This window comes from Bubalus bubalis, chromosome 1, assembly GCF_019923935.1.
Source record: "Bubalus bubalis isolate 160015118507 breed Murrah chromosome 1, NDDB_SH_1, whole genome shotgun sequence".
Lineage (NCBI taxonomy): Eukaryota > Metazoa > Chordata > Mammalia > Artiodactyla > Bovidae > Bubalus > Bubalus bubalis.
In genome coordinates, this window is record NC_059157.1 from 152,079,064 (window position 1) to 152,106,347 (window position 27,284).

Sequence of the window (27,284 nt, forward strand, 5' to 3'; positions counted from 1 at the left end):
AGATGAAGTTATTAGCACTCTCACCTCATGCCTCTTTCACTTTATAGAAAATGTTTTTATTTACAGAAAAGTTAAAATAGTCATTTTGTATTACACAGATGAAAGTTAATATAGTTAGAAGTGTAACCTACTGAATGCTTACTACACAAGGTACTGATGTCATCCACAATTCTCTGCTGCTTCAAATAGCGCCCTCTCCCCTCGCCACATCTTACCTCCGCATCATTTGTATTCTTTACAACCTCTGCTGCTTTGTCTTCAAGACTTTTTAGCTCTGTTGTTAAGTCATCTACTTCTTTCTCAGTATCTTTTATTTCTTTCTCTGTACGTAAGACACTGTCTTGTGCCTTTTTAAGATTTCTAAACAAGCAAAAATCTTATATTAAGAACCTTTCATAACATTAATGTGACATTGTTTTCTATCCTAGATTTAAAAACTTGTTTTACTAAAAATCTTTCAATTGGTTTTTATGTTTATACACACACTTGTGGGATGTTGTATATTTTATTAAATTCTCAGTATAAATTAATGAAACTTCCTTATATAAAATTTTAGTTTCATTCAATCTTAAGACTATGAAGCAAAATTGTCCATTGTATTATTATAGTCTTGTCATTTTCCTGTCAGATTGGAGGGTCTTAAATCTTTAAATCTTTAAACTATACCTTCAAATAAATTACTTCCTGGTTCAAGTCAGGGAAAATAAGTGTTTTGGGCAGAGTGAGGGGAGGAAATGGGACAAAGGACAATGGGGATGACAATGACACACACAATTATTTTTTCCCTGTGACTGATAACTGTGTTTAGGTAAAATGCTGCTTATTAGCACCTTTGAACAAAGGACACTGTAATAACCAAATAACCAGATAATCACTATGCAACCAGTTTATAATTTTAAGACAAACAGCTGTTTACATTTCAACATTTTATATACACTTTGCTTTATGTTAGAATACTTTAATACGCTAAAATTTAAAACAAGACCTGTATTATGAATGTATTAAAAACTTTTTGGGACAATGGAATAATTAAAATATTCAGTTACTAAAACAATTATGCTAACAGATCTCATCCTTCTTATTCTCCTAAGACCTAGATCTATTTAAATGAATTGCCATCTATTCCTCTAAACCAGAGAAATGAAACTCTAACTTCTATGTCCTCACAACTGGGGAGTTACATAACCACATTTTGTTAAACCATACCTGTTTTATCAGTTTTTAAAAACTAATCATTTGATAATTTATTACTGGTGTCCACCTATTAAAATCCTACTAGGTAACAATGTCAGATCTTAATAAGTAACAGGAAACATTTATTAGACATTAAATTTAAATATTAATCCCCTTTTCAGTGTGATGTAGGGAAGAGGAAGGCAGGGTAGTATGCAAACTCTACCTGTCAGCAGTCTTGATTGCCACTTGTGCTTTAGTAATAGCAGAAGCACATTCATCTAATTGCTTATTTATTTTATCAAGTTTGTCTTGTTGGGCCTTGAGTTTATGGTTATTGATTTCTACGATGATATTGTGTAACCTTTTAACCTCAGCTTCCACTTTACCAGCTCTCTCAGCCACACTGTTATACTCTGGGGGATAAAAAAAAAGTAAAATTACTTTGTGTTTCTACACTAATAAGCATCATTTGTTAGATGCATTCAATAAATCTCTCCAGTCAATACAACTTAACCTGATACATGCAAAAGAAACTTTAAACATTTGAGGAAAAGGGCCTCAAAAAAAAAGCAAAACCCCAAACACAAAACCAAAATGCCCTTTATCAAAACAAATGGTGTTACAACAACATATAGTTAAATTCTCTGGCTCAGCTGTGAACATAACCCATATTTTTTGATGGCTTCATACTGTGAAGCTCTTTTCAGAAGTTTATAGGGTACTTTGACTATTTGTTTCATAATGATCTTTTACCCTTAGACTCTGTACTCAACTATAGACTGGGGGTGAAGAAGTTGTGGTTATTTAATTCTGCTAACCTTGAATTCTCTTCCCTATAACAAAGTAGGGGAGATAGAATAAAGGGGCACTTTTCTCTGTGGCACAGAAGGCTCTTAAGTTACACTTCATAGATTCCCTTGTATCTAGTGTTCAGACATAAATTTAAGTTCATTCAATCAAGAAAAAAATCATACAATTTGGATGGCAAAAGTGATGAACTGAGCATGTTTCTGCTGCAAGTCATGGAAAAGTTTTCTTGGTGGTAGTAGAGGCTCTGATGTCCTGTCAAAAGTTTTGTGAAAACTGACAGGCAATGGCATTAACTTGATGGGGTGGATTACGACAGGTACAATGTGCTTCTGTTGTTGGCAGTTATAGTGTCATCTTCCTAATGTGATACATGGCTTTTCAACTGTAGAAAAGGCAGTATAGTTTCTTTCATGGTTCTTCAGAGTTGCTCTGGGAATTATTCTTAGCGTTTAGCCTAGAATTTATCACAATGATCCTATAAACAATCTTTTTCTCTCTTAAATACATAGTCCCACACCAAAAATCATATTTATACTAGCCAGAGTGGATTCTGTTCTCCATATCTGAACCCTAATCATTATATGTAGGAAAGATGAAAGGTAGCAAAAAGGTAAGGGGTTCACGCTATCGATACCTATGTCTAGAAAGGAAGCAGAAACAGTGCCAACTTGGCAAAACAAAACCCTGCCCCTTTCAGTCTTCTAACTCTCCCCTCTCCCTTAAGGATACTAAGATACTATATTTATCAAAGGAATTGTATCGCTCACAGTGGCGAGTCTGTGTGCTTAGCTCCCTTGTGAGGTACAGTACCAGCTGCTGTGGGGTCATGGCATCATGACTTATACTGGGATGGGCCAAGTATGCAACTGGAAAGGGTTCCACTCTTCAGAACATCATTTTCCTTATTTTCAAGTACCTAACATACATTAAATTCCCCCATTTATAGTAGCATGTCTGTTAGAAATAGGGGAAAATGGACATCATGTAATTTATAATTTCAACATCACCATTTCATATCACCTTGCTCCTTTTATTCTCCACATATTTGCCAGATTTTTAAAAATCTAAATTAATGTAAAATAAAACATTTAATCTTAAAGATATGCTTGAATAAATGGGCTTCCATATCAGACATTGAGAGTCTATTAATAATAACCAGTACTTCCACAAGAGGAGAGAGAGAGATATATATATATATATGGCTCCTAATAAAGTCAAGCAGTCTTTTTCAAATAAAATACAAATTCTTGTAGTCTCTCAACAAGAGTGTTGTTATAAACGATGAAGATTTATTTTTTATTTGACCACTAGGTTCCATCAAAGGCAGTAACAAATACTGTAGGTACCCTGGGGAAGGACTAGGGTCTGTCTGTCTGCAAGAACAAAATACAAATCCAAAATAAATGCAAGAAAAAAAAAAGGTCCTGTCAGGTTATGTCACTCTCCAGTGGCTTTTAATTTCCCCTGGAGACATGCCTATGAGGCTCTACATTATCTGGATTCTTCTATCAGTTAAGTCTAGGGATTCTGGTTTCCTTGCTAGAAACTTCTGACATACTACTTTCCTGCCCTAGGGCCTCTACTTTCTCCTCTACATTCTTCCTGGAATGCTCTTCTCTCACATTTGCACTCATACTTCCTTTGGGTCTCTGCTCAAATCTCTAGCACTAGCCTAACCACTGTGTCTATCTGAATCCCCATCCCGTTCTGTTTCCCTGGTTTTACTTTTATCACCTAGCACCACCTGTTACAGTATGTGATGTATTTGTTTAGTTTCCTTATCTCTTAAGGGTGAATTCCTTGAAATGAGGGACTTTATTTTGTTCATTGCTTGATCAATAGTATCTAAAACAAAACTTGGTCAGTAGCAGATACTTTTTGAGTGAATACCTCAATATTAAAAATATAAATAAATGACTACAAAAAATACAGGTATATATTAATATGCAATGTGCACAGTGGACATCTGTCTGCTTACAATCTTTTCACTTCTTTTTCTTTTGGAAGAAAACTCCCTCGTTTTTTAAACATGTGGATAATTGCTCCAATTCCAGTCCATCTAATACTTATGGATAAACAATCAGTACTTGTCTTCCTTTGCTCATGAACCAGACTGTAAAAAGGGTCTTTCTTGATGTGACGAAGGCTGTTTCCTGGGGTCACTGAAATACTGTGAAACTCACCGTTACCACCTCCTGCCATAAGATGCTTACCTATGTACATTTAACTGAAGCCAACATGGAAGTGGGCTTCCCTGGTGGCTCAGATGGTAAAGAATCTGCCTACAATGTGGGAGACCTCAGTTTGATTTCTGGGTCATGAAGATCCCCTGGAGAAGGAACTGGCAACCCACTCCAACCAGTATTCCTGCCTGGAGAATCCCACGGGCAGAGGAGCCTGGCAGGCCATGGGGTCACAAAGAGTTGGACACGACTGAGTGACTACATGACCTGAACATGGAAATAGAAGCGGGCTGCTCAAGTACATGACCAGAGGATTTTAATGTCAAAGCCAATTCTGACTATGAGCCTGTGAACTAATTCCCTTTCTTGTTTAAAAACTTTGGTAGAACACTTACATGTTTATATATACACATGAAGAAAAAAGTTCTGGAAAGAAAAATGTATGTTCTTTAAGTTCTCATTAACAGCACAGGTATTGTAATCAGATTGCCTTCATCCTGAATTCCTGTATCACCACCATACGTTATGTGACCTTGAGCAAATTATATAAACCATTCTGTGCCTCAGTTTTATCTGTCAAATGACATACTTAATTTATTAGTACTTACTTTACAACCTTCTGAGGATGAAATAAAAATAAAAACTGTAAAACAGCATGGTCACTTCAATATATATAATCTATTTTTTTATTCTACAAATTGTGATCTTAAATAATACAAATATTACAAACCTGTTTTTGACAATATAGGGGGAAAAGTCTGTACTTATACATACCTGTCTTGAAAGTATTAACATTTTCTTCAAGCAGTTTTTGCTGTTTTTTGTCAGGGACTGTAGCAAGTACATTAGCTTCAAGTTCCTTAACTTGGACATTCAAATATTCTTCTTGCTCTGATAAACGCTATAGAATGTTTTAAAATTCAAGGTCAATATTTTAACTTACAAACAATAATATTTGCTTTAAATTTTAAATTAAAACGGTACTTAAAATCTTTAAGAAAAACACAAAAACTAACAGGAAAGGGCAGAAAACATGAACAATAAATAAAAAAATTGAAAATGGCCAACAAAACACATGAAATGTATAAACTCATAAAGACAAGTTAAATACTATTTTTTAGTACATCTGTGTAGCAAACTTACAAAATATTGGAGAGTACTTAGTGTTCACTTAGAAAAATTATCTGCATATGCTACCAGTAGTAAATGAATTAGAACTTTTGGGAACAATTTGGCATTATGCACCAAATGCTTAAAAACATTGTATACATACTGGGTGATAATTACAATTTTAGGACTAAGGAAATAATTGGATAAGCATATTAAGGTATGCCTAACAAGCATATTTAAAACACAGTGGTGTATACAGCCAACACAGAAAAACCTTTATCAAACTGAGGTACAAACTATGTCAATATAATTGCACACAAATTACATTTGCTTGAAAAGGAAATTAATTACTGAGTCAAGAAAAGTTACTATGAGACTACAGAAATCCATATGCAAATTTAGTATGTATATCAACATCTACCACATAAACACATACACGCAAACTAGATACTGCCACTAAAAGTTAAAGGACACACACAAAAACTGAAGGTGATAATTTTTCGCGTATTTTCTAAAAACTTTCTTCGTTTTTTTTTTTTTTTTTTTTTTGGTTTTGTTTTTTTAAAGAGACTGTGGGCATGCATTGCTTTTTTAATAATTAAGAAAACTTTCCACTTTGTAAAGAGAATAAAATAAAGGGTCATTGTTAAGGGAAGACACATTTCTCTCCAGTCCAAATGGAAACCAGAAATAGCTGTGGCTGGAGCAACATTGTGACAGGACTTTTATCTATTAGTACTCAAGGAAACAAAAATCAACAGACCCAACCCAACCTCCCCTTCCCCCTTATATTTTAAAAATTATAAGCAAACAGTAAAATGCCTCTGCCAAATTGCTGTTCAATTCCAATAGTTGCAGCTTTGGTAAAAAGGTACCTGGATGCTTGCAGAAAACTTTTCTAGTGTATTCCTCATTTCTCGTTCACTATGCCTTAACCTAAGTATTGCTTCTTCCAGTTGTACTTTCTGTTCCTGAATCTGCACTGCTTTTTGAGAGTCTCTCTGCAACTGTGATTCCATTTTATTTACCTACAAAGAAAATTACCAGTGAGTTTATGCCAACAAGAGTTAGTTCAGATTAACAGCGATTTACAAAAATGATGAAAACCCAAACTTCTGATCTTAAAGACTAGAAACAGGGAGGAGACATATGTATACCTATTGCTGATTCATGTTGATGTATGGCAGAAACCAACACAACATTGTAAAGCAATTATCTTCCAATTAAAAAAAAAAAAAAAGACTAGAAACACACCAAACAATCCAGTTCCAATTCTAAAACCAATGCTTAGGAGATGGTCAACTAATTTCTGCATCATAGATTCAGGTGAAAAGACAATTTTAAGTGTTGTATAATCAATTATAGTTACAGTGAAGGTATACTATGCTAATATTTAAGAGGAAGAATATAAACTACTTCAGAATTTTCAGGAAGAAAGTAGTATAGTGTTCTGATTGTGATAATGGAACATAGGTTTTTCTGGGCATTTTGACATTCTATTTTACTTCTGGAAACAAAATATTTTGAGATAAAAATCTGGAAACATATCAGAAGTCTTTGCTATATTTACAATTTAAATAATTATTTTGAAATACAAAAGATAATTATGTAATACAGCAGTAACTGTGAAGAAACAAATGTCAAACAATAAGTTAACAGTGAAATAAATCATATGATCCAAATGTGATTACAGAAAAAGACATGTATGTTGAGTAAATGCTTTTCAATTAACATACTTTTAGAACTTTAACAGGCTTCATATGAAATCCCACAGCTTACACACTAGCCATTTATAGAAAGTTCAAACTGTTAAATTGAAAATATGATTGCAGTACATTTAAAACAGTAGAAAGTTCTACAGTGTATTATATATCAATAAAGCTGCTTTAACAAAAATGTCTTGACTATAATTTTGTACATGCTGACCTCTTCTTCTGAGATTTCAACAACAACTGATGAACCCATCCTTCCTTTCATTACTTTGCTTCCACCGCCAGTCATTGTACCTAGAGAACAGAAAAGTCAGACATAAATGTATGTATCCCCTCAACAGAAGTAAATAGACTCAACGGCAAAGGAAAAAAACTATTACCTGACTGTTCTATGATTTGCCCTTGTAATGTTACCACTCTCCATCTTCTATCTTTTTGGTAAGCTACTCGTGTGGCTTGATCTAAGCTGTCAGCTACTAAGGTATCCCGTAAGGCAAAGTAAAAAGCTTGGCGAATTGCCCCATCTTTTACTTTCACTAAATCAAATAACCGAGGCGTATTCTCAGGAGTTTGAATTTTGGTCATTTTCTTTGCCCACACTGCCATCTAAAAAAAAAAGAAGAAAAAGACGTTTCTTTAGGTATCATTTATAGACTAAACATGTTAAACATAAGGATATGTATACAAAGTTCTTAGTATCTACACAATATTACTTTATTGTTATTTAAGAAAAAGATATTGTAAAATTATCTCTATTCACAGATGATCTGATCTTATATATATTAAAATTCTGAGGAATCCTCACATGAAAGAATTATTAAAACTAACATGAATTCAGCAAAGCTGCAGAAGATCAATATGTAGAAACTGTATTTCCTTATACTAGCAATAATCTGAAAATGAGATTAAGAAAATCCCATTTATAATATATTAAAAAAGATATTAAAGAACAAAATTAAAGGATTCCTGATTTTAAAGCTTACTACTAATCTACAATGATCAAGACAGTGTGATATCAATGCAAAGTCAGACATAAATAAGAGGCCAGAAATAAACTCGTACATTTATGATTGGTTGATTTTTGACAAGCATGCCAAGAAAATTCAATGGGGAAAGAATATAAAAGGTGTCCGAACAACCCAATACTCAAAAGAGTAGCTGGACCCCCCACTAAAATTAACATGGATTAAAAAACTAAATGTAAAACCTAAAGCTGTAAAGCTCATAAAACAGAGAAAGTAAATCACAGTGCCATTAGGATTACATGGTAGCTTCTTAGATATGACACCCAGAATACAAGCAACCAAAAGTAAATAAACTAGACTGCTATCTAAAATTTGTGCTTCAGAGGATGCATCACAAGAACATGAAAAGATGGCTCACAAAATGGGAGAAAACATTTGCAAATTATGTATAAGAGACTTACATCCAAAATATATAAAGAACTCTTACAACAGCAAGACAAACCAATTAACGAATAAGCAAAGAATCTGAACAGAAAATAAAGAAATAGCCAATAAATAAGCACATGAAAAGCTGGTGTACAAAAACCTGTGTACATGAATGTTCATGGCAGTATTAACCATAAACAGCCTAAACATGGAAACAACACAAATGTCCACCAATTGATGAATGGATAAACAAAATGTGCTATAGAACATAATGGAGAAGGGAAGAGCATTTGGCAATAAAAAGGACTGAGGTGCTGATGATGCAACATGAACCTTTTTTTAAAAAAGAGCAGACAGGGAACTGGCTCTTAGTTCCTATAAAAGGGATCAAATCTCTGCCACCTGCAATGGAAGCACAGAGTCTAAACTGCTGAACCACCAGCAAAGTTCCATCATGGATGAACTTTGAACACTAAGTTAAAGAAGCCATAAACAAAAGGCTATATATTATGTTATTTCATTTATATACAATGTCCAGAATACATAAATCCAGACAAAAAGTCAATTAAAGGTTGTGGGGTGTGGGGGTGGGGTGGGTGGGAGAACAAGGGTATTGATTGTTCATGTGTATGGGGTTCCTTTCTTGGGGTAATGAATATTCTGGAATTAGATAGTGGTCATGGTTGAACAATCAATTCTGTGAATATACTAAAATCCACTGAACTATATATTTTAAAATAATGAATTTTATGATTATGAATTATATCTAAGTATTTTTCTCTCTATTTTCAAAAAAAGTAGTTATTGAAGATGGAAGTTAGCAATGCAAACTACCAGTCACTCCAACATAGGAATGCATATTACTTTAGGGGAAGCAGTACAAGTTTCTTTTTTTTTCACAATGATGTAACCCCTAGAGCCTAATATAATCCTCAAAATCTATTAGGTGGTTCACTGAAGTAACTATGAAGAAAAAGCTAGGATTCAAAATCAATCAACACCTGGCACTTAAAAACTAAAATACAGGTAGATTATAAATACCCACCTTATCCAAACCTATGAAGGTTGCAACTCCAATATTTTGTCTTTTAAGGAAGTTTACACATTCTTGGGCTGTATCAATAGAATCAACAACAATGTAGTCTAATGCATGACAACAAGATGAAATAGCAACATCGTATTTTTCATCAATTGTTCCTAAGTCCCCCTAATAAATAAGAGGAAGGAAAAAAAAATCAATGCACAATCAGCAGGGAATTAGGTACAGGATCATTTCATTACTATTTCATATAGATTTTTCAAGTTTCATTTAATTGAAGAACTAAACCTACATAGTTTACAAAAGTACAAAAATGGAACACAATGAAAAATTTAAGTGTCCCTCACATTCTTTCTCTTCTGCAGAGGCAATCACTACTAGAGCTTTTATCCACCTTTAAAAAAAAAAAACTTATGGATATAGAGTCTGAAATTTTAATGAGCACAAAAGGAACAGAACTGTTTTCACTGCATGTAAGTGAAAATGTATAATGTGAAGATTGGAAACCTAAATTATAAGCAGAATAACTTACAGAATAATACAACTTTGAATTATTGAAAACCATCTAAGTAAATCTGTTTGTCTATTAATAACTTACCTTAAGTAACATTAACCAACTAGTTTCATTTTTCCTTGAGCAAAGGAATATGATCAAATTGTGTATCTTCAAAAAACTAAGGCAGAAGTCCTTGATATGCAGACATGGAAGCAACTATGCTGGGTAATTTTCATCTGCCCTTCTGAATCACCCTCTTCTGCTTCCTTCTCTGGAAGGCTGAATCAGGGAGTGCATTAATTGGTTCTTCTGGCTTTCCAGCTTAAGACAAAGTGAGGCACGAGCCAGAAATGGTAGAATAGATGAATGGGGTATCTATTTTCCTCACTTCCTTCCAGCTACCTCTAGCCATTGCCAAATTCCCTTCCTTCTTCAGGTTCAGGAGCTCAGGCTTCAGGCACCCAGTATCCCTAGCCTTGGGTTTTGACATCATCCTTTGTGATTTTCCTAAACTCTAGTTACAACCTTCAGTATGATGGTATAAAGCTCAGAATATAATTGATCAAATTCTTATTTTTTTAAAGAAAAAAGTAGTTAAGTTTATCAGTAGAATTAGATCATTTTCTTTAAGTGACTATAATTATTCTGAACTTTTTTAATGGGTTTCTCTTATGGCTCAGGAGTAAAGAATCCGCCAGCAATGCTCCTTAGAAGACCTGGGTTCGATCCCTGGGTTGGGAAGATCCCCTGGAGAAGGCAAAGGCTACCACTCCAGTATTCTGGCCTGGAGAATTTCATGGACTGTATAGTCCATGGGGTCGCAGAGAGTTGGACACAACTGAGAGACTTGTACTTGCACTTCCTTAACTTTTAATGTGAAAGGATCCATACCACAAAGAATTTTACCATGCCTGAGTGTAAGAGCAAAATGCTTAAAAAACACTTAATATACAGTTATTTAAGAAAATTATAATGTCTGAGAAAAATATAGTTATTTATAAATAAATTTACTTTACCAGTCGTCCATATATTCCTGGAATTCTGCCAGATTTTTTTTCTTGAATTATTGCATCAAGGACTTTTCCCCTACTTCGATTCATTGCTAAGGAACTCTTTGCTTCTTCAACTTTTTGGAAAAGATCACGAACCAAACTTTTGAAATTTATTTCTTCTTGTGTAAGTTTCTGAAGTTCTTTTTCTTTCTAAAGGTGAAAGTAAAGAAAATGAATCACAAAAGCAGACACCCTTATTACAACGTAAGAAAAGGCCAACAATAAACACCAGAACCAGAACTCTGCAGTCACATTGTAACTGCTTGCTGCTTTGATTTTGAAAAATATGGATGGGTTCTCTATTTTAAGGGGCATAAATTATTTGGGTCAATAATAAGGTGAACGACCTCAATATAGTTCTAGGAGCAGCACACTGATTGATAGAACGAGTAGAGCTAGGGTTGTGGAAATCCCAGTTTTGTACCATATAATTATGCATAGTAGTAGTAGTTTAGTTCCTAAGTCGTGTCCGACTCTTGCGACCTCATGGACTGTAGCCTGCCAGGCTCTTCTGTCCACAGGATTCTCCAGGCAAGAATACTGGAGTGGATTGCCATTTCCTTCTCCAGGTAATTATGCATAAATGTTTCCTAATTCTTATATTCTTACACTAATCAAAAATAGATCTCAATATAGGACTCTAGATATAGGACTCTGGGTATGGCTATGATTAGAAAGTGGTTTGCTTTCTAAATTAATAGATAATAAACTATATAATAGATTTAATATGTATTACATTAAATTAGTGTTATATAGCATAATTCATTATTCCAATTAAACCAAGGAAAACAAAAGCACAGCTCTGAAATGAAGGGAAACGTGATGAGTGAACAGTACTGTTTCTATACAAAAATGTCAGGCTGCCAACAAAAGAGAAACCCTCTCTCACATGTACACAAAAATCCTAACTCTCAGTTTCTCAATCTACCTATTTAGCAATTTTTCCAACTGACATTCTCTTTCATTTCTTGGTTTTAAATTATTGCCTCTATTACCAGTCATACTGGTTTCAAGTAAAAGCTTAAGTTATAAACACAATTTACCCAAAAATAAACTGAATCACCAAGAAGACAGAAATCATAACTGAATATAACCTAAGTTTACATTTAAATTCTATATGGCCATGAAGTTTTCTGATGACCAATCAGTGTGCATTTACTAAAATGAAAAAGACTATTTTCAGTGTCATTTCGCTTCAAAGAGCATCTTCGATTGCAATTTGCCTAATGATGCTTTGGAAATTAATGTTATGAAATTCCTTACTCAAGGAGAGAAGATTGATGAACTAAGTAAGATGTCTTGATTAGTTCAACAACTTGCAGTCCCAACAAAAAATGTCCTTAAGTTCAAAAATAGAAAAATACACTAAGACAGTTGACTTGCATATTTGTTCACACACACATTTATTTGACTTTCCTGTATCACTGCATAAGTTGTCTACATTTACATTTAGGGAAACAAAAACTTTCTTTTGTTTAAATTATTTCCATGGGAAATAATGATGGCGATAGCAATATTATTTGCTGTTTGACACTTGAGGGGATAACACAGTTTCTTGATAGTCTCAATTTAATTTGCATCAGATAGAGTACTGAAATATTAACCCCCTTCTTTTGGGAAAGATTACACTAAACAACAGCAACAAAATCTATTTATCAGTCACACCAGATGTTGAGATTAAAAAAAAAACATGTAAATATGTATGAAAATAAATAAAACTAGGGTTGATAAACAATGTTAATGTGAAACACAGAAGTAAAGATTTACCTCCTTTAGCTCATGTTCAGTTTGAGGGAGTTTTGCCTCTATATCTCCAATTGCAGCTTTCCTTTCTTTGAGAGTCTCAGAAGCTGCCATTAGAGCTTCTTTGGCTTTACCTAATTGAGACACTGCAGTATTATGACGACTGAGATAGATATCAAGTTCTGATTGAGCTACATCCATCTTTGAACGTGCTTCATTTACTGATTTGCTGAAGTCCATAAGTTCTTTCTCTCGACTCTGTTAAAATATGATAGGTCCCACTTAATCTGAAATACATGTTTTCAAACCTAAACCAAAGTGGAAACCATGCATTTTAAATTTAACTTCATAGATTATGTAAGCACAACATATAGAAATAACTCTCATAAGTGAATGGACTAACAGTTTTTGCCCAGTTGTGAATGTTTATGGTATATAAAGTCTTTCCCCAACTGATTTAATAACAGCTTAATGAGGTAGCTGCTGCTGCTAAGTCACCTCTGTGTGACCCCATACACGGCAGCCCGCCAGGCTCCTCCGTCCCTGGTATTCTCCAGGCAAGAATACTGGAGTGGGTTGCCATTTCCTTCTATCTCATTTAGAGACTATAATGACAAAAAATCAGGACCACCAACACACACACCCACACCACTGTAGAATATATGTTCAAAGTACTATCCTGAATGTTTTGTATGTATTAATTCCTTAAGCCAACAATCCTACGATCATCATTATGCCCATTTTGAGGAAACTGAGGTCAGAGTTTAAATAACTTGTTCAAAGTCATGCACTCACTCGTAAGTAGCAGAGCCTGTTTTTAGCTCCAAAGATACCTACATATGAGTCCTGGCTTTGCCACTAACCTAGGATGCCAAGGCACATGGGATTACTTGATATACATGAGATGAGCAAATGTGAAAAACTGATCTTATTCTATTAGGAAAGTGACTGTATGATACTTAGCCACTTTATCACATAGGCATCCTACTTACAAACTCTTATAGATGATATTAGAACATGTCCATATTTCAAAACAGAATCAATTTATATTAGTCGAGAAACCCCGAAACACTTCACTGAGGTATAATTTACAAAGATCTTATATGTAACTGATTTAAGCAACCAAGAATTAACACAAGAGCCATAGCTTTAAAACTATTACACAAGAGCTACAAAAGTAAAGAAGGGAAATGTCAACCTATGGTTAGTGTGGTCCCAAGCATATACAGGTAGTAACCAATTAAATTACCAAGAAAATAATTTAAGAGAAAACGTGATAATTAAATCAACATTAACAGAGAATAGCACATAAAACAAAGTATCTGATACGCATTTTCTTCTACCACTTTAAGTTCTCATTCTCAGTTAACGTCTTTTTAAAATGAGAAAGCAGAAAACAAAAAAAAGACAGTCTAGGTTGACTATTTTTGGGGATGTTAGATAAAAGCCCAAACTTTTCATTCTAACAGTTCATTTTTCACTATTACTATAAAAACAATCTTTAAGATAGGAGAAAAAAAAAGCCATCAAAATAAACACCAACTGATAAAGAAATCTTACTTCTTTTTCTTTTTGAAGGCCTTGTGTTTCCTGTTTAAGGCTATCCATAACTTCCTTTAATTTTTCTTCTTCTTTTTCTTTTTCTTTCTCAAGGGCATTGTTTTTAGTTGTTGTCTCCCTTATGATATTCTCACTCTTGGCAGGTATACTTTTAAATTCTTCAACCTAAGATTATAAAACAAATTAAAAAGTTACTAGGAGCATGTACCTTTAGGCTATCCAATACCATTAATATTTGACTTATTTAAAAGCATTTCTCAAGATCTTCTAGATCTTTGCAGTTTTCATTTTAATTAGGTTTGAACCAGCTAGCTTTAGCAAGTATACTTCCTTAACCATATGCTGCAATTTCTATATTCTCAGTCTAATTCATAAAGATAATTCTATGAATTCTTGATTCCTTACAAAAGACAATTCTCCTTGGCTGGGCATTATATCTTTCTTCCTTCTGCTCTAACTTTATGCTGTAATTAACCTTCTTCACCTACAAACATGGTCTGAGTACATGGAATTCCTTAAAGTACCCTTCCTGGTACATTACAACTTACCACATATTACCTTTACATCCCCTGCTGCTGCTGCTGCTGCTAAGTCACTTCAGTCGTGTCCGACTCTGTGTGACCCCACAGACGGCAGCCTACCAGGCTCCCCCTTCCCTGGGATTCTCCAGGCAAAAACACTGGAGTGGGTTGCCATTTCCTTCTCCAATGCATGAAAGTAAAAAATAAAAGGGAAGTTGCTCAGTCGTGTCCAACTCTTCACGACCCCATGGACTGCAGCCTACCAGGCTCCTCCGTCCATGGGATTTTCCAGGCAAGAGTACTGGGGTGGGGTGCCATCGCCTTCTCCGTTACACCCCCTAGTCTCTCTCAAATCCTAAGATCTTTCCCAACTTTACCCTTTCAGAGTCACCACATGGGACTAATTTATTCCATTAATACCTTCCAGTAATAATTACTCTTTCACAGTTGGTGTCCAAAAGCTAATAACTGTACTTAAGTTACATGTGGCTTACTCTGTCCAATTTAGGGGTTACTATGACATCCATGGTATTTTGTTTATTCTGGTTATCTATAACGGGAGAAATTAAACACTTCCCAAAATGTTCTCCCTCAAACACTGACTCATATAAAAAGTGCTACTACTGTACACACGAAGTATTTTGTGAATAAATGCATTTGCTTAAAAGGTAAAGCAGAGCCTATAAGTACCATGTAAATATATGGTACACAATTTTTTTTAGGGGAGGGGCTTTCAGTGTTGCCTCTATTAATACCTGATTAAACTGTGAATATATTTGAAATGCTCCAAATTAATTATTAGTCTGGGTCCCAGCAAATTAGGCATTCTGGTCTAAAATTCATCATCTTTTAAAACTTCAAACTAGCTAATCAACTCCTTGCTATAAATTATGGCTTCCTCTTCCCTCCTTTCTAAGGGGAAACTCCTGCTGATATTCTTAACTTGATTTCTGTAGACAAAGGTACTACTTTTAAAAGTCTATGATATATAGCCAAAAACCTCTTTTTAAACCATATATTCTAGGAAGATTATTTTGTCACCAAAATAGGATTACCGATTTGGTAAATAATTCTCCAACAATATATATCAGATACATAAGCTCTAAAACTCAAAGTCAATGGATGCAGGATTTCCATAGTGGGTGAGGGGGAGAATTAGGTTCAGAGATAAATCCTGAAGCACTTAACATTCAGAATTCCAATTCATTTTCTAAGGGGCAAGAACATTCATGAAAAATAACAAAAACTACATCCGACAGACATGAAATATTAAGAATTTCCCCCACATAACCTACCTTTTCTTTATCTTTTTGAAGTTGTTTCTCTAGTTTTTTGGCTTTACTTGTAGCATGTTTCAATTTTTCCCTAACTTGAACATCTTCCAAATCTAGTTTTGTAAATTTTTCTTTGTTCTCCTCAATAAATTTTGTAATTTTATTCAGCTTCCTAGCAAAGTAAGAAAATCATCAGTCACTATTTTGGATATTCAGATATTTTAAAGCGACTTTATATACCTTGCCTGAAACACTATGTAAATGTACCAAGTTCTTATAAAGTAGGATCCTAATACTACCTGCTTCAAGCTAGCCCATCCATATTTGAAGAACTTGTTAAAATGTGTGGTTATGAGTTATTTTGTCCTTCAAAGCTAGATTGGAAATAGTGACTATGATGTCTAGGTATATAAAAATTTGACCATTAAAAAAAACAATAGGCAAAACTCATTTTAAAGAATAAAAAAAAGAAAACTGAGTAGGTAAGGGATACTGGTATCACTGAAGATTGCCATGAAAAAAGTAATGATAAAACTTTAAGACAACTAACCTGTCAGGTTAAATGCCTATTTTTGCAATGATGTTTTGTATTATTGGGTTCTGCCACTAGGGGGTAGCATCCTCCATTATTTAAGACCAGAGTTGGGCACTCAAACCTGTGATAATCATCAACTGGATGAAAGGCAATTCAGTTTTTTGGTTGCAAAAAGAAACCATTTATAATATTTTATATGCTGGCAAATATATTGCCTTCATATGCTTGTATTGTTTATATATAGACACACACACATACATGTAATAAAATAATCTACTTTTAGTACTTTCCAAAAGATTATTACTTCTCTACATCTTTTACAGCTTTATTCTTAGCTTTCATTTCATTTGACAGTATATTGCTCTTCTCATTAATTTCTTTGGTATCTTCATTAATTTTTTCCTTTTGAGTCTCCATTTCAGCAATTCGTTTCTGCAGATCATAACTAGAGAGAGAGAAAAAGCTATCAGAGATCCTAAAGTACCATTTCTAAAACTCTCAAACTATTTTAAGTAAAATCAGCAGTTTCTAAAGTTATCTAGGTCTTTGGAGGGGGAAGGAAGAAACCAACCCAGGGTCAAAGCAATTAGGAACAAAACAGGTTCCATATAAACACAATTAGATCTGCTATTAAATGAATTAAAAAGAATTTATAAGTAAAACTATTAAGTATTAAGCATAGTGATATTTGTGAACCCAACTTCAAGTAGGATAGTTAAAAATTAACTTCACTACTATGGCAAAAAACTAATAAATTCATCACAACCACTTGCAGAATTTTTTTTTACTTCAGTCTTCACATTTCTCTAATACAGGAAAAGAGAACAGATTAGATTTTAGTGTCAGAAACTAATACAAAAGTTGATAAATTAAGGTACTTACATGTAATACTGACAAACATGATTCTTTTTTCTAAATATTTCATTTTCCAAGGTAAGAAATTCAATGGCTATGTTTTTCTCTCCTTCTAAGGCATCCTTTTCCTTTTCTACCATCTTAACTCTGTTTAACTACAAAAGTTAAAAGGATAGAAATTGTTCATATTAACTGTATTGAACAATCTGAATTTAAAATATGCCAACATTAGATAAAAACAAACTACATTCATAAACAATGTTTCTCTGAAATGTTAATAAGGAAAACGTAAAACTTCGCTTAAACAATTATGATCTATCATAACTTGAATTATCTGGCTTAGTATAATCTGTTAATCAATAAATGAAACATTCTGGTTTACAAAAGTCTATGGAAGATTCACCTTCTCTCCTCTGTGTTCATTTAATATTTCAACTCTCCGACACAAGACTTTAATAGGTTCATTTAGTCTTCCAGAACCAATTATATCTTCTAAATATTCAAGCATACCCTCATCGTGTTCAGTCTGGCCTTTTGGTTTCATCATAGCAATTTGTTCCACTTCACCCTTTAAAAAAAGTAATATTTCACACTCACTGTATATGTTTGGCTATATCAGCCTCAAGTAAGAACTAGAAACAAGTCAATTAACAAATCCAACATTAATTAGAACTAAATGATATAAATCAGTAGCATAAAGAGATTTAGTAAGATGCATAGGCATTCCCTGATGGATCAGTGGTGAAGAAGCCTCCTGCCAGAGATTTGAGTTTGATCCCTGGTCTGGGAAGATCCCACATTCCTCGGAGCAACTAAGTCCGTATGCTGCCAACTACTGAGCCTGTGCTCCAGAGACCAGCTTTGCAACAAGAGAAGCTACTGCAATGAGAAGCCTGCAAAACACTAGAGTAGCTCCCATTCGCTGCAACTAGGGAAAGCCTGTGCAAAGCAACAAAGACCCAGCACAGCCAAAAATGAATACATAAATAAAATTATATAAAAATGCAAGTAAAGATGTTCTAACTTTCTTAACAAACAAACAAGCCATTAAATGAAAAAGGAAATACTATTTTCTCTCATGGTAATAACAGGAAAAAGCCAAATGACTGCAACTAAAGGTCTTGGTACATAAAACTTTTGCTTGCAATTATTATTATAACAACTTTTAAACTATACTTAAAATCTAAGATTAACATTATATATTTGCATTTATGCAGTTCAGTTACAAAGAGAAAAGAAAAAAGTACAGTCAGTAACTTTCAAGGCTGACTGAAAGGCAGCCATTTAGCTTGATGGGGGAGAAAATTTTGTCTGAATATGCTCAGGCAAAATGCTACTTTACTTCACACCAGTAGCCTGCCTGTATTCTTTATTACAACAGAAGAAAAGGGACAGAAAAGTAGAAAAATAAAAACATACTCCTTTATTTCTGCAAAACAGCACAGACTGAAAAAAATTTTTTTAAAAAGGGGCATATATTCTTTCTCAATTTAAATATCTACAGTATTTATAAATGAAACTTAAAAATCTGGGTTAAAACTTGCTAATGACAAAGCATCGTATTACCAAAATCTTCAATATAATTATATACAGTAGAAAAAAACTGAAGATCAAACAAGAAAGGATAAAACAGCTCCTTTAAAAATCTACTTATTAGGGACTTCCCTGGTGGTCCAGTGGTTAGGGCTCCAAGCTTCCATTGCAGGGAGCACTGCAATGGATCTCCAGTTGGAGATCTAAGACTGCATAACGGGGGTGGAAATCTACTCATTAAAAATCAAAATTAAAAAAAATTTTATAGATGACCACTTTTCTGTACTTTGACAACAGCACATGATTATAAAACACAAGGTGAAATGTTATCTTAAGAGCCTGTCATTGTTTAGATTTCTCTGTAACCTTGGGTATGTATGAATTAGATTTAGCTAAATATTAGTGTTTAAACTAAAACATGTAGACATTTATATCAAATATTTTGTTCTGCTTTCAATTATCAGTTCTTTCCAAATATTTTGGGCAAGCTTTAGGTTTTATACAGAACTTAAGTCTGGAAGAGTATCTAAAGCTTTGGATCACAACAGGTGAGACTCTAGCCATTGTACAAGCCAAGACTTATTCAGTTGTTATCTAAACAGGTTTATCAACAGCAACATTGCTGACATTTTGGGCTGAATACTTTGTTGTGGGGAGCTATGCTGGGTATCATAAGATGTTTAACAACATCTCTGACCCTACCAACTAGATGCCAGCAGCATGAGGCTTCCCCTAGCTGTTAACAGCCTAAACTGTCTCCAGACGATGCTAAATGTACTGGGGGAGAGAGAAAGCAACAACTACTCCCAGCTGAGAATCACTAACCTGGAAGTAGTCAGTTTAACTCTTTTATGTCTGTGTTTATAATCCAAATATCTGACACCAAATAGTCAGCATTCTAATTTGACTTGAATAGCTGAACACTTACTATAAGATAAATGAAAATCCATGCCAAGAGAACTTACGTACCTGAGTCAAATAACATAAGGTTGTATTTAGGCATACATTTTTCAGATAACCAGAAGCTATGATTTGGTGTAACAACAATAAAAAATATTTCTAAAGGCATTATACTTTTCAGCGAAACTATTTACTGAAGTGATGGAATACTACTATTAGGAGACTGCGTAGCTTCAAATAAAGCATAGTGGTTGCTTGTTTTTGGTCACTTGTTCCTCCCTTTCCAGTTAAAATGAAAGATATATAGCTCTGATTTCTTTTCATTCTAACAAGGCTGCCCAGCAGAGAAAACATTTTCAAGTGAAAGAAAAGGACATTTATGAATCAACATTTCCATCTCAAGTCCCATATAACACTGTTTTCATTTGTTATATGGGATCTATTAAAAAACGGTTATTATCAATTAACACTACTGAATCAACAGGTCATTAGAACATTTAGGCCTCTGCCTGTCATGTAACTATTAGGACTGTTGTGGTATTTCAATGATAACCTGAGACCTTTCTTGTGGTTCTGTTCCTTGATGTTCTCTGACTGCCTTACCACCCACTACTATTTGTTTTCTTCCTTATCTTTCCAATTTGTGTCATTTCATGTATAATCTGAGGGCTGACAGTCTATGCTTAGAGGACCACTCATTTCAGAAAACGTACCTATCCCACGTGAAATTACAAAGTAGTTTTAATTTAAAGCAATAACCTCAATACATTTTAGAAATAATTTAAAACCTGAATTTAAAGTCACCTTGAAAGCTCCAAATCACAAAGAGTGGTAATATGGTAGACAAAAACCCAAACAAACAAGTTTCAAGTTGCTATAAAGCTAGCATCTGAAGCCAACAAGTTTTATAGTCCTCAATGTTATTTCTGATTTCTATAACTTAAGTAAACTAAACAAGGTTTTAAACACATTTCTTCACTGTTGTTTACTACTAACTTCCTATGTTTTAATTTATATTTACACTATATCAGAGATATTAAGCAACTGTGGAAAATACCATTTATGGTTTTTAAAATCAACATAAAAATAGCATGCATATGTCAAGAGGATATTTATAATATCCAAGGCCTAAACCTTAACTTATTGAACTGGGCAGAAAACCAAGATATTGTGACTCATTTACAGCATGCCTCAATAATCTAATTTAGAACAATACAGCTTAAAAATCTAGAAGGAATAAATAGGTACTATGCTTTATCTTTATTGAAACAGAATCCAAATTTTACCAAGCACTGAATCACAGAAAACTCAAATATAGTACATATATAATAAAACTTTTCCTAATAAGGAAGGCCTTAAGATTTAAGGTAAATATGGGTGCTTGCATCAAAATTAATGGTCCAGATTTACTACTTGAAATTTTGCCTCGGTTATATTTTTATTTTCTCCATTTTCTACTTTACTGTTAAGTTATTATTTTTATGCTATTCTAATAAATTTTTAATTTGTGAACGAACAAAAGCTAAGAAACTAATGACTGAGGTTAGTATCTGTGTAAAATAAATGCATAAACAGAAAGGACAACGCTTTAGGAGGTAGACTGCTTGGTATTTATTTTGGGTGCTTAGGGACAGCTTTCATATAGTTGAGGTGTTGAACAAGACACTTTTGGATAACTGAAGTACTACCGATAAAACTATAACAATTTCTTCTGATACAGCACAGTCTTATTTCTACAGATAAAAAAAGACCAGAATTCAAGTAAGTTTATATGTTATGCCAAGCAGGGAAGAAGTATACTGGAAAGAAAAAATGAACAGGTAACTCAGATCTTGGTTAATCCAATCTCCAAATTACTAAATAAGAAAAAAAAAAAATCTTAGTTATTTTTAAATTTTAGTTTAGATTTTAAAATATGAAGACAAAAAGCATATGAAGTTGAAAACTGACAAAATGAGCTACTGTGAAATCTTTCAGCTAAAAAAAAAACTCAATTTGTTCATACCAAGAATTTTGACAATGGGAAAACAGCTCTCAAACAAGGTATAAACAGGGAAATGTACAAAAATGTACAAAGTACAACGGCCAATTATAATCTAACACTTTTAGAAAGCATGTATAAGGACAAGAAATAGACTTCTACTATCTTTGGATCATTTATAGTATCTCAGTTTAGTCACTCATTAGGAACTCATTAAAATAGCCAATGATGAAATTTTAAATGATTTCAAATACTAGAAATGCCTACTTGAAGAACCTACTATACCATTATAAATACTATAAAAAAAATTTATCCTAATGGACTTCTAAATTTCAGTGCTTTTTAGTCTAAAAAATAAGTTTTCACTTTAGCTGAATTTCTATCACTTAGCCTGTTAATCACTACCACTGGCCAAAGAGCCTACATTTTATTCAAAGCAATCACCTATGTCTTAGAAGATGATATTCTCATGGTCCCAAGTTCCCAGTCTCCCAAACTAGTTAATTTTTAAGATAAATGTTATTTAGTGGGAGATAAGGTAATAAAAATTGTATTCTTACTTACCTTCAAATCCTTTAAATTTCTAGGGCAGGAATCTAAGATTTTGATAAGGAACTAAATAAAAATCCATAGAAACCACTGCCACTTTCCCTCAAATTTTAAAATAATTCTATCTAGTCCAGTCCCTGTTTCTTCTTCCTAACAGGTGAGCTCCTAAGAGTCTTATCTGTAAATTTAATCAAATGGAATTCAATTTGTTAATGTGGAAAGTTTACCTTGGTATTAAAAATGATTTTAACAATGTAACTGTTAAAATGATTAAAAACAAGTTGAGATTATGAGGATAAAGGGCTTAAGCATCCCGGACACTTTAGAAGCACATACTGAATATAAAATTTACAATTTAAAAACTACTCTTATCTCTTTGGGATGTTACTTTATTTAATTCCCTTTATTCACAGAATTATGTAGAAAGGCGATACCAAGGAAAAAAATTCACAAGGGTTAAAATGCAATCTATTTTGATGAGTCTACATACAGGTGTAAAACTTTGATTATTTCAGGGTGATAGTAAATATACAGCAAATAATAAGATAAACACAACAGTAAGTTCCTGCAAAATGGTATCATTATCAAATTTAGTTTTCTAACGGGGCGTAACTTTTTAATCCGTAACTAACCAAATCAAATCCCAGAACAGTTAAATTTGATTAAAAAAACACACACAGCTTTAACCCCACATTTATGTAAATTCAAATCTCATTTAGAAATATATCTGCTAATGATTTCCCAACATCCATTTTAAATTAAGTTTGGGTTATAGAAGTATACAAATGAACTGGTAGCAAGATACTAAAATAAGTCACCCCAGAATTATATTTATTTACTTTCCACATACATTATGTATAAATAACTTTTATTTTAAAAAAGAGTTGTAAAATATAGGCTAAAATGGAAATAGCGGCTAACATTTTATAAGTTTCTTACTGGGAACACTCAGCCACACTAATACAAGTTTCTCAAACCAAAATCCAGTTTAAAACCAGTAGTGCAGGACACTAAAGAATATCAGCAGCTATTTCTACATCACAATAGTTTTCCTCTTAAGCCATGCTTTTATGCTAAAAACTTTTTTGAAACGTAAAACTTAGAGAAGGGATTTTCTTACCAAGCAAATTTGGTAGAAAATATCTTTACTCAAATAAAGCACAGAGTTTCTTATAAAAATCAACACCAAGTACTTAATGTTATACCTCCTTAAAAAGACTTTAACAGTATGATACTTAAGAATGAAATATCACTTTCTAATTTTCCAGTAGTAGTGGTTCAATAGGCCATTTGAACCAAAACAAAGAGCTTGTATAAGCTTTTAACTGACCATTCTAAGTGTTTAAAAAAATAAAAAATTAAATCAGAGAAGTCTGTCAAACACCAAGTATCCACAGTGGTTCCCCCCCCCCCTTTTTTTGGAGTATATAATATTAGTAGAGATTACAAATAAGAACAAAAGTAAAAGAATTATTATTAAAAGATAACAAATCTTATTTAAAATGTTATCGTAAAGAGGAATACAAACAGAAATGATAAATAGTTGCTATGTCCCTGTCACGCTAAAGCAGCACAATAATATTGGTGTTTAATATTTATTTTACTACGCCAATATTTACGTGCTGCTAGAGCGGAACAAGTATGTCAGTCCATCCAAACAAAATGAGCATATGATCATGAAAATACAGTTTTGAATGAATTTCCTTAAATTTCTAGAGCAGCAAATAATGATTCGCATCTTGACTGTAGTATGTAAACCATGATGTGCTGCTACAGTACTTTAAGGTCTCAAAAATACAGGATTCATCCAATAGGGAAAAACCTCTTTACACGTTTACTAAAAGAAAAAAATGAGAGAACCTCTGATGTCTTAATAAACGTACCTGTAAGATTAAAAATCTATTATGGTCCAAGTCAATTCCATGACTTCGAAGAAGAATTCCAACATCCTTAAATGTAGTCTTTTTCCCACTTACGTGATAAACAGAAGTATTATCTCTGTAGGCCGTTCTGGATACATAGAAGTTACTGTTAGGAATGACTTCATAATCATCCCCTTCCTGTTTTGAGGAAAAACAAAACCAGAAAACAATTGCTGGTATTAAGTCATAAGTTTGCTTCAAATTTCACTCAATTCATATTGAAACTAATTCTATGGATTAAGAACTTTAACTGGATATGCACAAAAGCTGACAATAGTTCTTAGAATTAATTATCTTAGCAAAGAATAGAAATAATTTTCTATTTCTATGGAGTTCTTAGACTCCTTCCTCACAGATCACAAAAACCAAAAAGTCAAACCAACTACATCTTCAAGCCTAAAAACATACTTAACTGAGAAAAGAATTGAAGGGAAACAAGATTCCCACTGTATCCAAAACAAACTCACCCAAAGTATTAAACCACCTTGATAGAGAACATTAGTTCATTAAAAAAAGCTGCAAGGTATGATTCAAGGAAAAAGGGAGGGGATGGTAATGCGGTGATACAGATTAAAATGCGGTGATACAGATTAATTTTTGGGGGGGGGTGGTGGTGAAAAATAAGCTATCAATTAAAGGTAAAAAGAACTGCAAAGAACTGACAACTATATTCCCCTGTTTTTTAATCAAACAAAAAGAAATGAAGGGCAAATCTGCTTTAACATTAAAACTTGCTTTCCTTTAAAAACTATGTCATTTTGAAACCATGACTTTTAAACTTCACACAAATCAAGTGTAATTAATAAGCTAAAAAATCAAATCTGATTTACTGGCTATCTACTTTCCAACCCAAACTGTATAACAGAAAAGCACTAAGAAACAAAATTAAAATTTATACCACCATGTAGATTTATTTAAAGCTCTTTACATTAAAATTAAAAACAAGACCTAGAGGCCAAATCACATCCTCATTTCGTTATGTAATTAGTTTTCTACATTTTTTAGGTTCCAGCCAGTTTTGAACTAGGAATTCTCAAAGCTGATGATTAAACAGAAGAGAAAAAACCCCAGTACCAACAAAGCCATGTAAATAACCCAAATAGGCATTTTATGTCTAACTGTCTCCTTTTAGAGAAAAAAAAAAAAAAAAGTTAGCTTATCCTTCTGCTGTTTTAAAAGGGTAGCTGATATGAAAGCAAAGTTCTTTCATATCACACATATAGATTCCTACTAACTTTAACGTGAATTGAAATAACGGAAATGGTAAAATTAGTCAACTTACATTTTCAAGTTTAGGTAACTTATCTGAAAGCAATGAAAACATAACTTTAAAAACAAATCCAAAATTTATAATAAAAGAACGCAAAATTGGTACTCAAGATACTAGAACTGCTCAAAAGGTATTACTATGAGCTACTTATAATTCATTTCCCTAACTAAATTTTAATATTTTAACAGCCACCATCACACCTCAAAAAGAAAATATGATCACGGAGGCAATGAAATCAATATTGGTTCTGCTTTAACCATATACTAATTTTTACAAGCTAATTTAAGCCCAAAATAAATGTGTAATGCACTGAAATTCTGTCTTCCTTACTTGGAAGATGCAAATAACTAAACAAAATCCCTTACCTTATCAATTATCTTTTGAAAATGAACAGCTACAGTGCAACTCTGAATATCCTTATGTTCATCAGAATTGTGTATTAGAACTGAGAGTTTTTTAGATCTTATTTTTTGTGCTCGATAGCCAAACACAAAAAGCATAGAATCAATAACATTGGATTTGCCACTGCCATTTGGCCCAATAATACAGGAAAATCGCTGCATAAAAAGAACAGGAAAAAAAAAAAGTTAAAAAGGTTATACTACTGATTTTAATTTAAAATGATTTAACTTGCAGCAAAACTACAAGTATTTAAAAAGCTTTTGCAGCTAGAAGATAGTTTTCATAGATCATGTATGTTACAAGTTTCAACACTTTAAGATCATGTTCTAATTTTGACTCAGACTTTTTACAAAATTCATTCTTACAGTTAAAAAGAAAATATTCTTTTCAAACATAAAACCCAAATTCTATTCAGTGAGGAAAACTTTATAAAGAAAGGTACCAAAAGATAATCAGATAAACAAAAGCTAATTTCAGTAGTTAAAAGCACAGAAACCACACCATGTATTTATCAATCAGGATATACAATAACTACAAAACTGAAACAGTTTGTAATAAAGATGCATTACCTTACAACAGCTATTTAAAAATGGTCAAATACCTTATGGAAAGGTCCCAGAATTTTTTCCCCAGCGTAAGATTTGAAGTTCTGGTTTACAATATGAGTTATCATAAGACGAGGAGCTCCAGGTTCATTGGTCATTGCAGGAGGTGGGGGAGGAGGGATGCTATTCAAAATCTCTTCTAAACTTCTATTATCAATTTCCTCACTTGGAGTTTCTAAGTCAGTCAAAGGAAAGGAAAAAAAGGGGGAGAGGGGAAGCCTGCATCAGTGCAATTTGTTAGCCTGCTAATCTTTGGAGACGTCATTTATGAAACCTAGGAATCTCTATTTTCCACTCAAATACAGTATTATCTTACATTCACAAAGGATAACAGTCTTTAGGCTTTGTCTTATGACAAAAGAAAATTTTTGAAAGAAATGCCATCAGTCACAAAATTCTATAGAAATATACCTTTTAGGAGTCAATACACTACATCGTAATGCAAATCTGGAAAATCCACAATCACTTGAGTCCCTGCCTAAACAGGTGGTCAAATCCTACGGCTCTAGATCCAACTCTCAGTATCTGTTAAGCATCTGGAACCCTAACTTTGGACACTGGCGAGCTCCCGTGACAGTTACAGGGGTTTCATGTCACTCAATTCCTGGACTCACAAAACCCACGGCGCGTGCGGGCGTAGGTGCAAATTATCTTCTCTTTGCAAT

The 27,284-nt window shown here is 33.4% G+C and overlaps 1 protein-coding gene across 4 annotated transcripts in view; it reads right to left on the reverse strand.

Annotated features, from left to right (window-relative positions):
• The window catches only part of SMC4 (structural maintenance of chromosomes 4), a 32,706-nt gene that overhangs the window by 3,553 nt on the left and 1,869 nt on the right, over positions 1-27,284 (reverse strand). For all 4 annotated transcript variants that reach the window (XM_006072841.4, XM_044945426.2, XM_006072840.4 and 1 more), the window contains 17 exons: positions 26,616-26,794; positions 25,978-26,169; positions 24,304-24,480; positions 17,861-18,025; positions 17,485-17,612; positions 16,907-17,047; positions 16,089-16,239; positions 14,273-14,437; positions 12,737-12,970; positions 10,934-11,119; positions 9,428-9,589; positions 7,372-7,597; positions 7,206-7,285; positions 6,155-6,307; positions 4,944-5,070; positions 1,400-1,589; positions 216-360 (listed from right to left, as the gene is read on the reverse strand). In XM_006072841.4, coding sequence (XP_006072903.3) covers positions 216-360; positions 1,400-1,589; positions 4,944-5,070; positions 6,155-6,307; positions 7,206-7,285; positions 7,372-7,597; positions 9,428-9,589; positions 10,934-11,119; positions 12,737-12,970; positions 14,273-14,437; positions 16,089-16,239; positions 16,907-17,047; positions 17,485-17,612; positions 17,861-18,025; positions 24,304-24,480; positions 25,978-26,169; positions 26,616-26,794 — 2,801 coding nt within the window. The remainder of the gene's footprint in view (positions 1-215; positions 361-1,399; positions 1,590-4,943; positions 5,071-6,154; positions 6,308-7,205; positions 7,286-7,371; positions 7,598-9,427; positions 9,590-10,933; positions 11,120-12,736; positions 12,971-14,272; positions 14,438-16,088; positions 16,240-16,906; positions 17,048-17,484; positions 17,613-17,860; positions 18,026-24,303; positions 24,481-25,977; positions 26,170-26,615; positions 26,795-27,284) is intronic.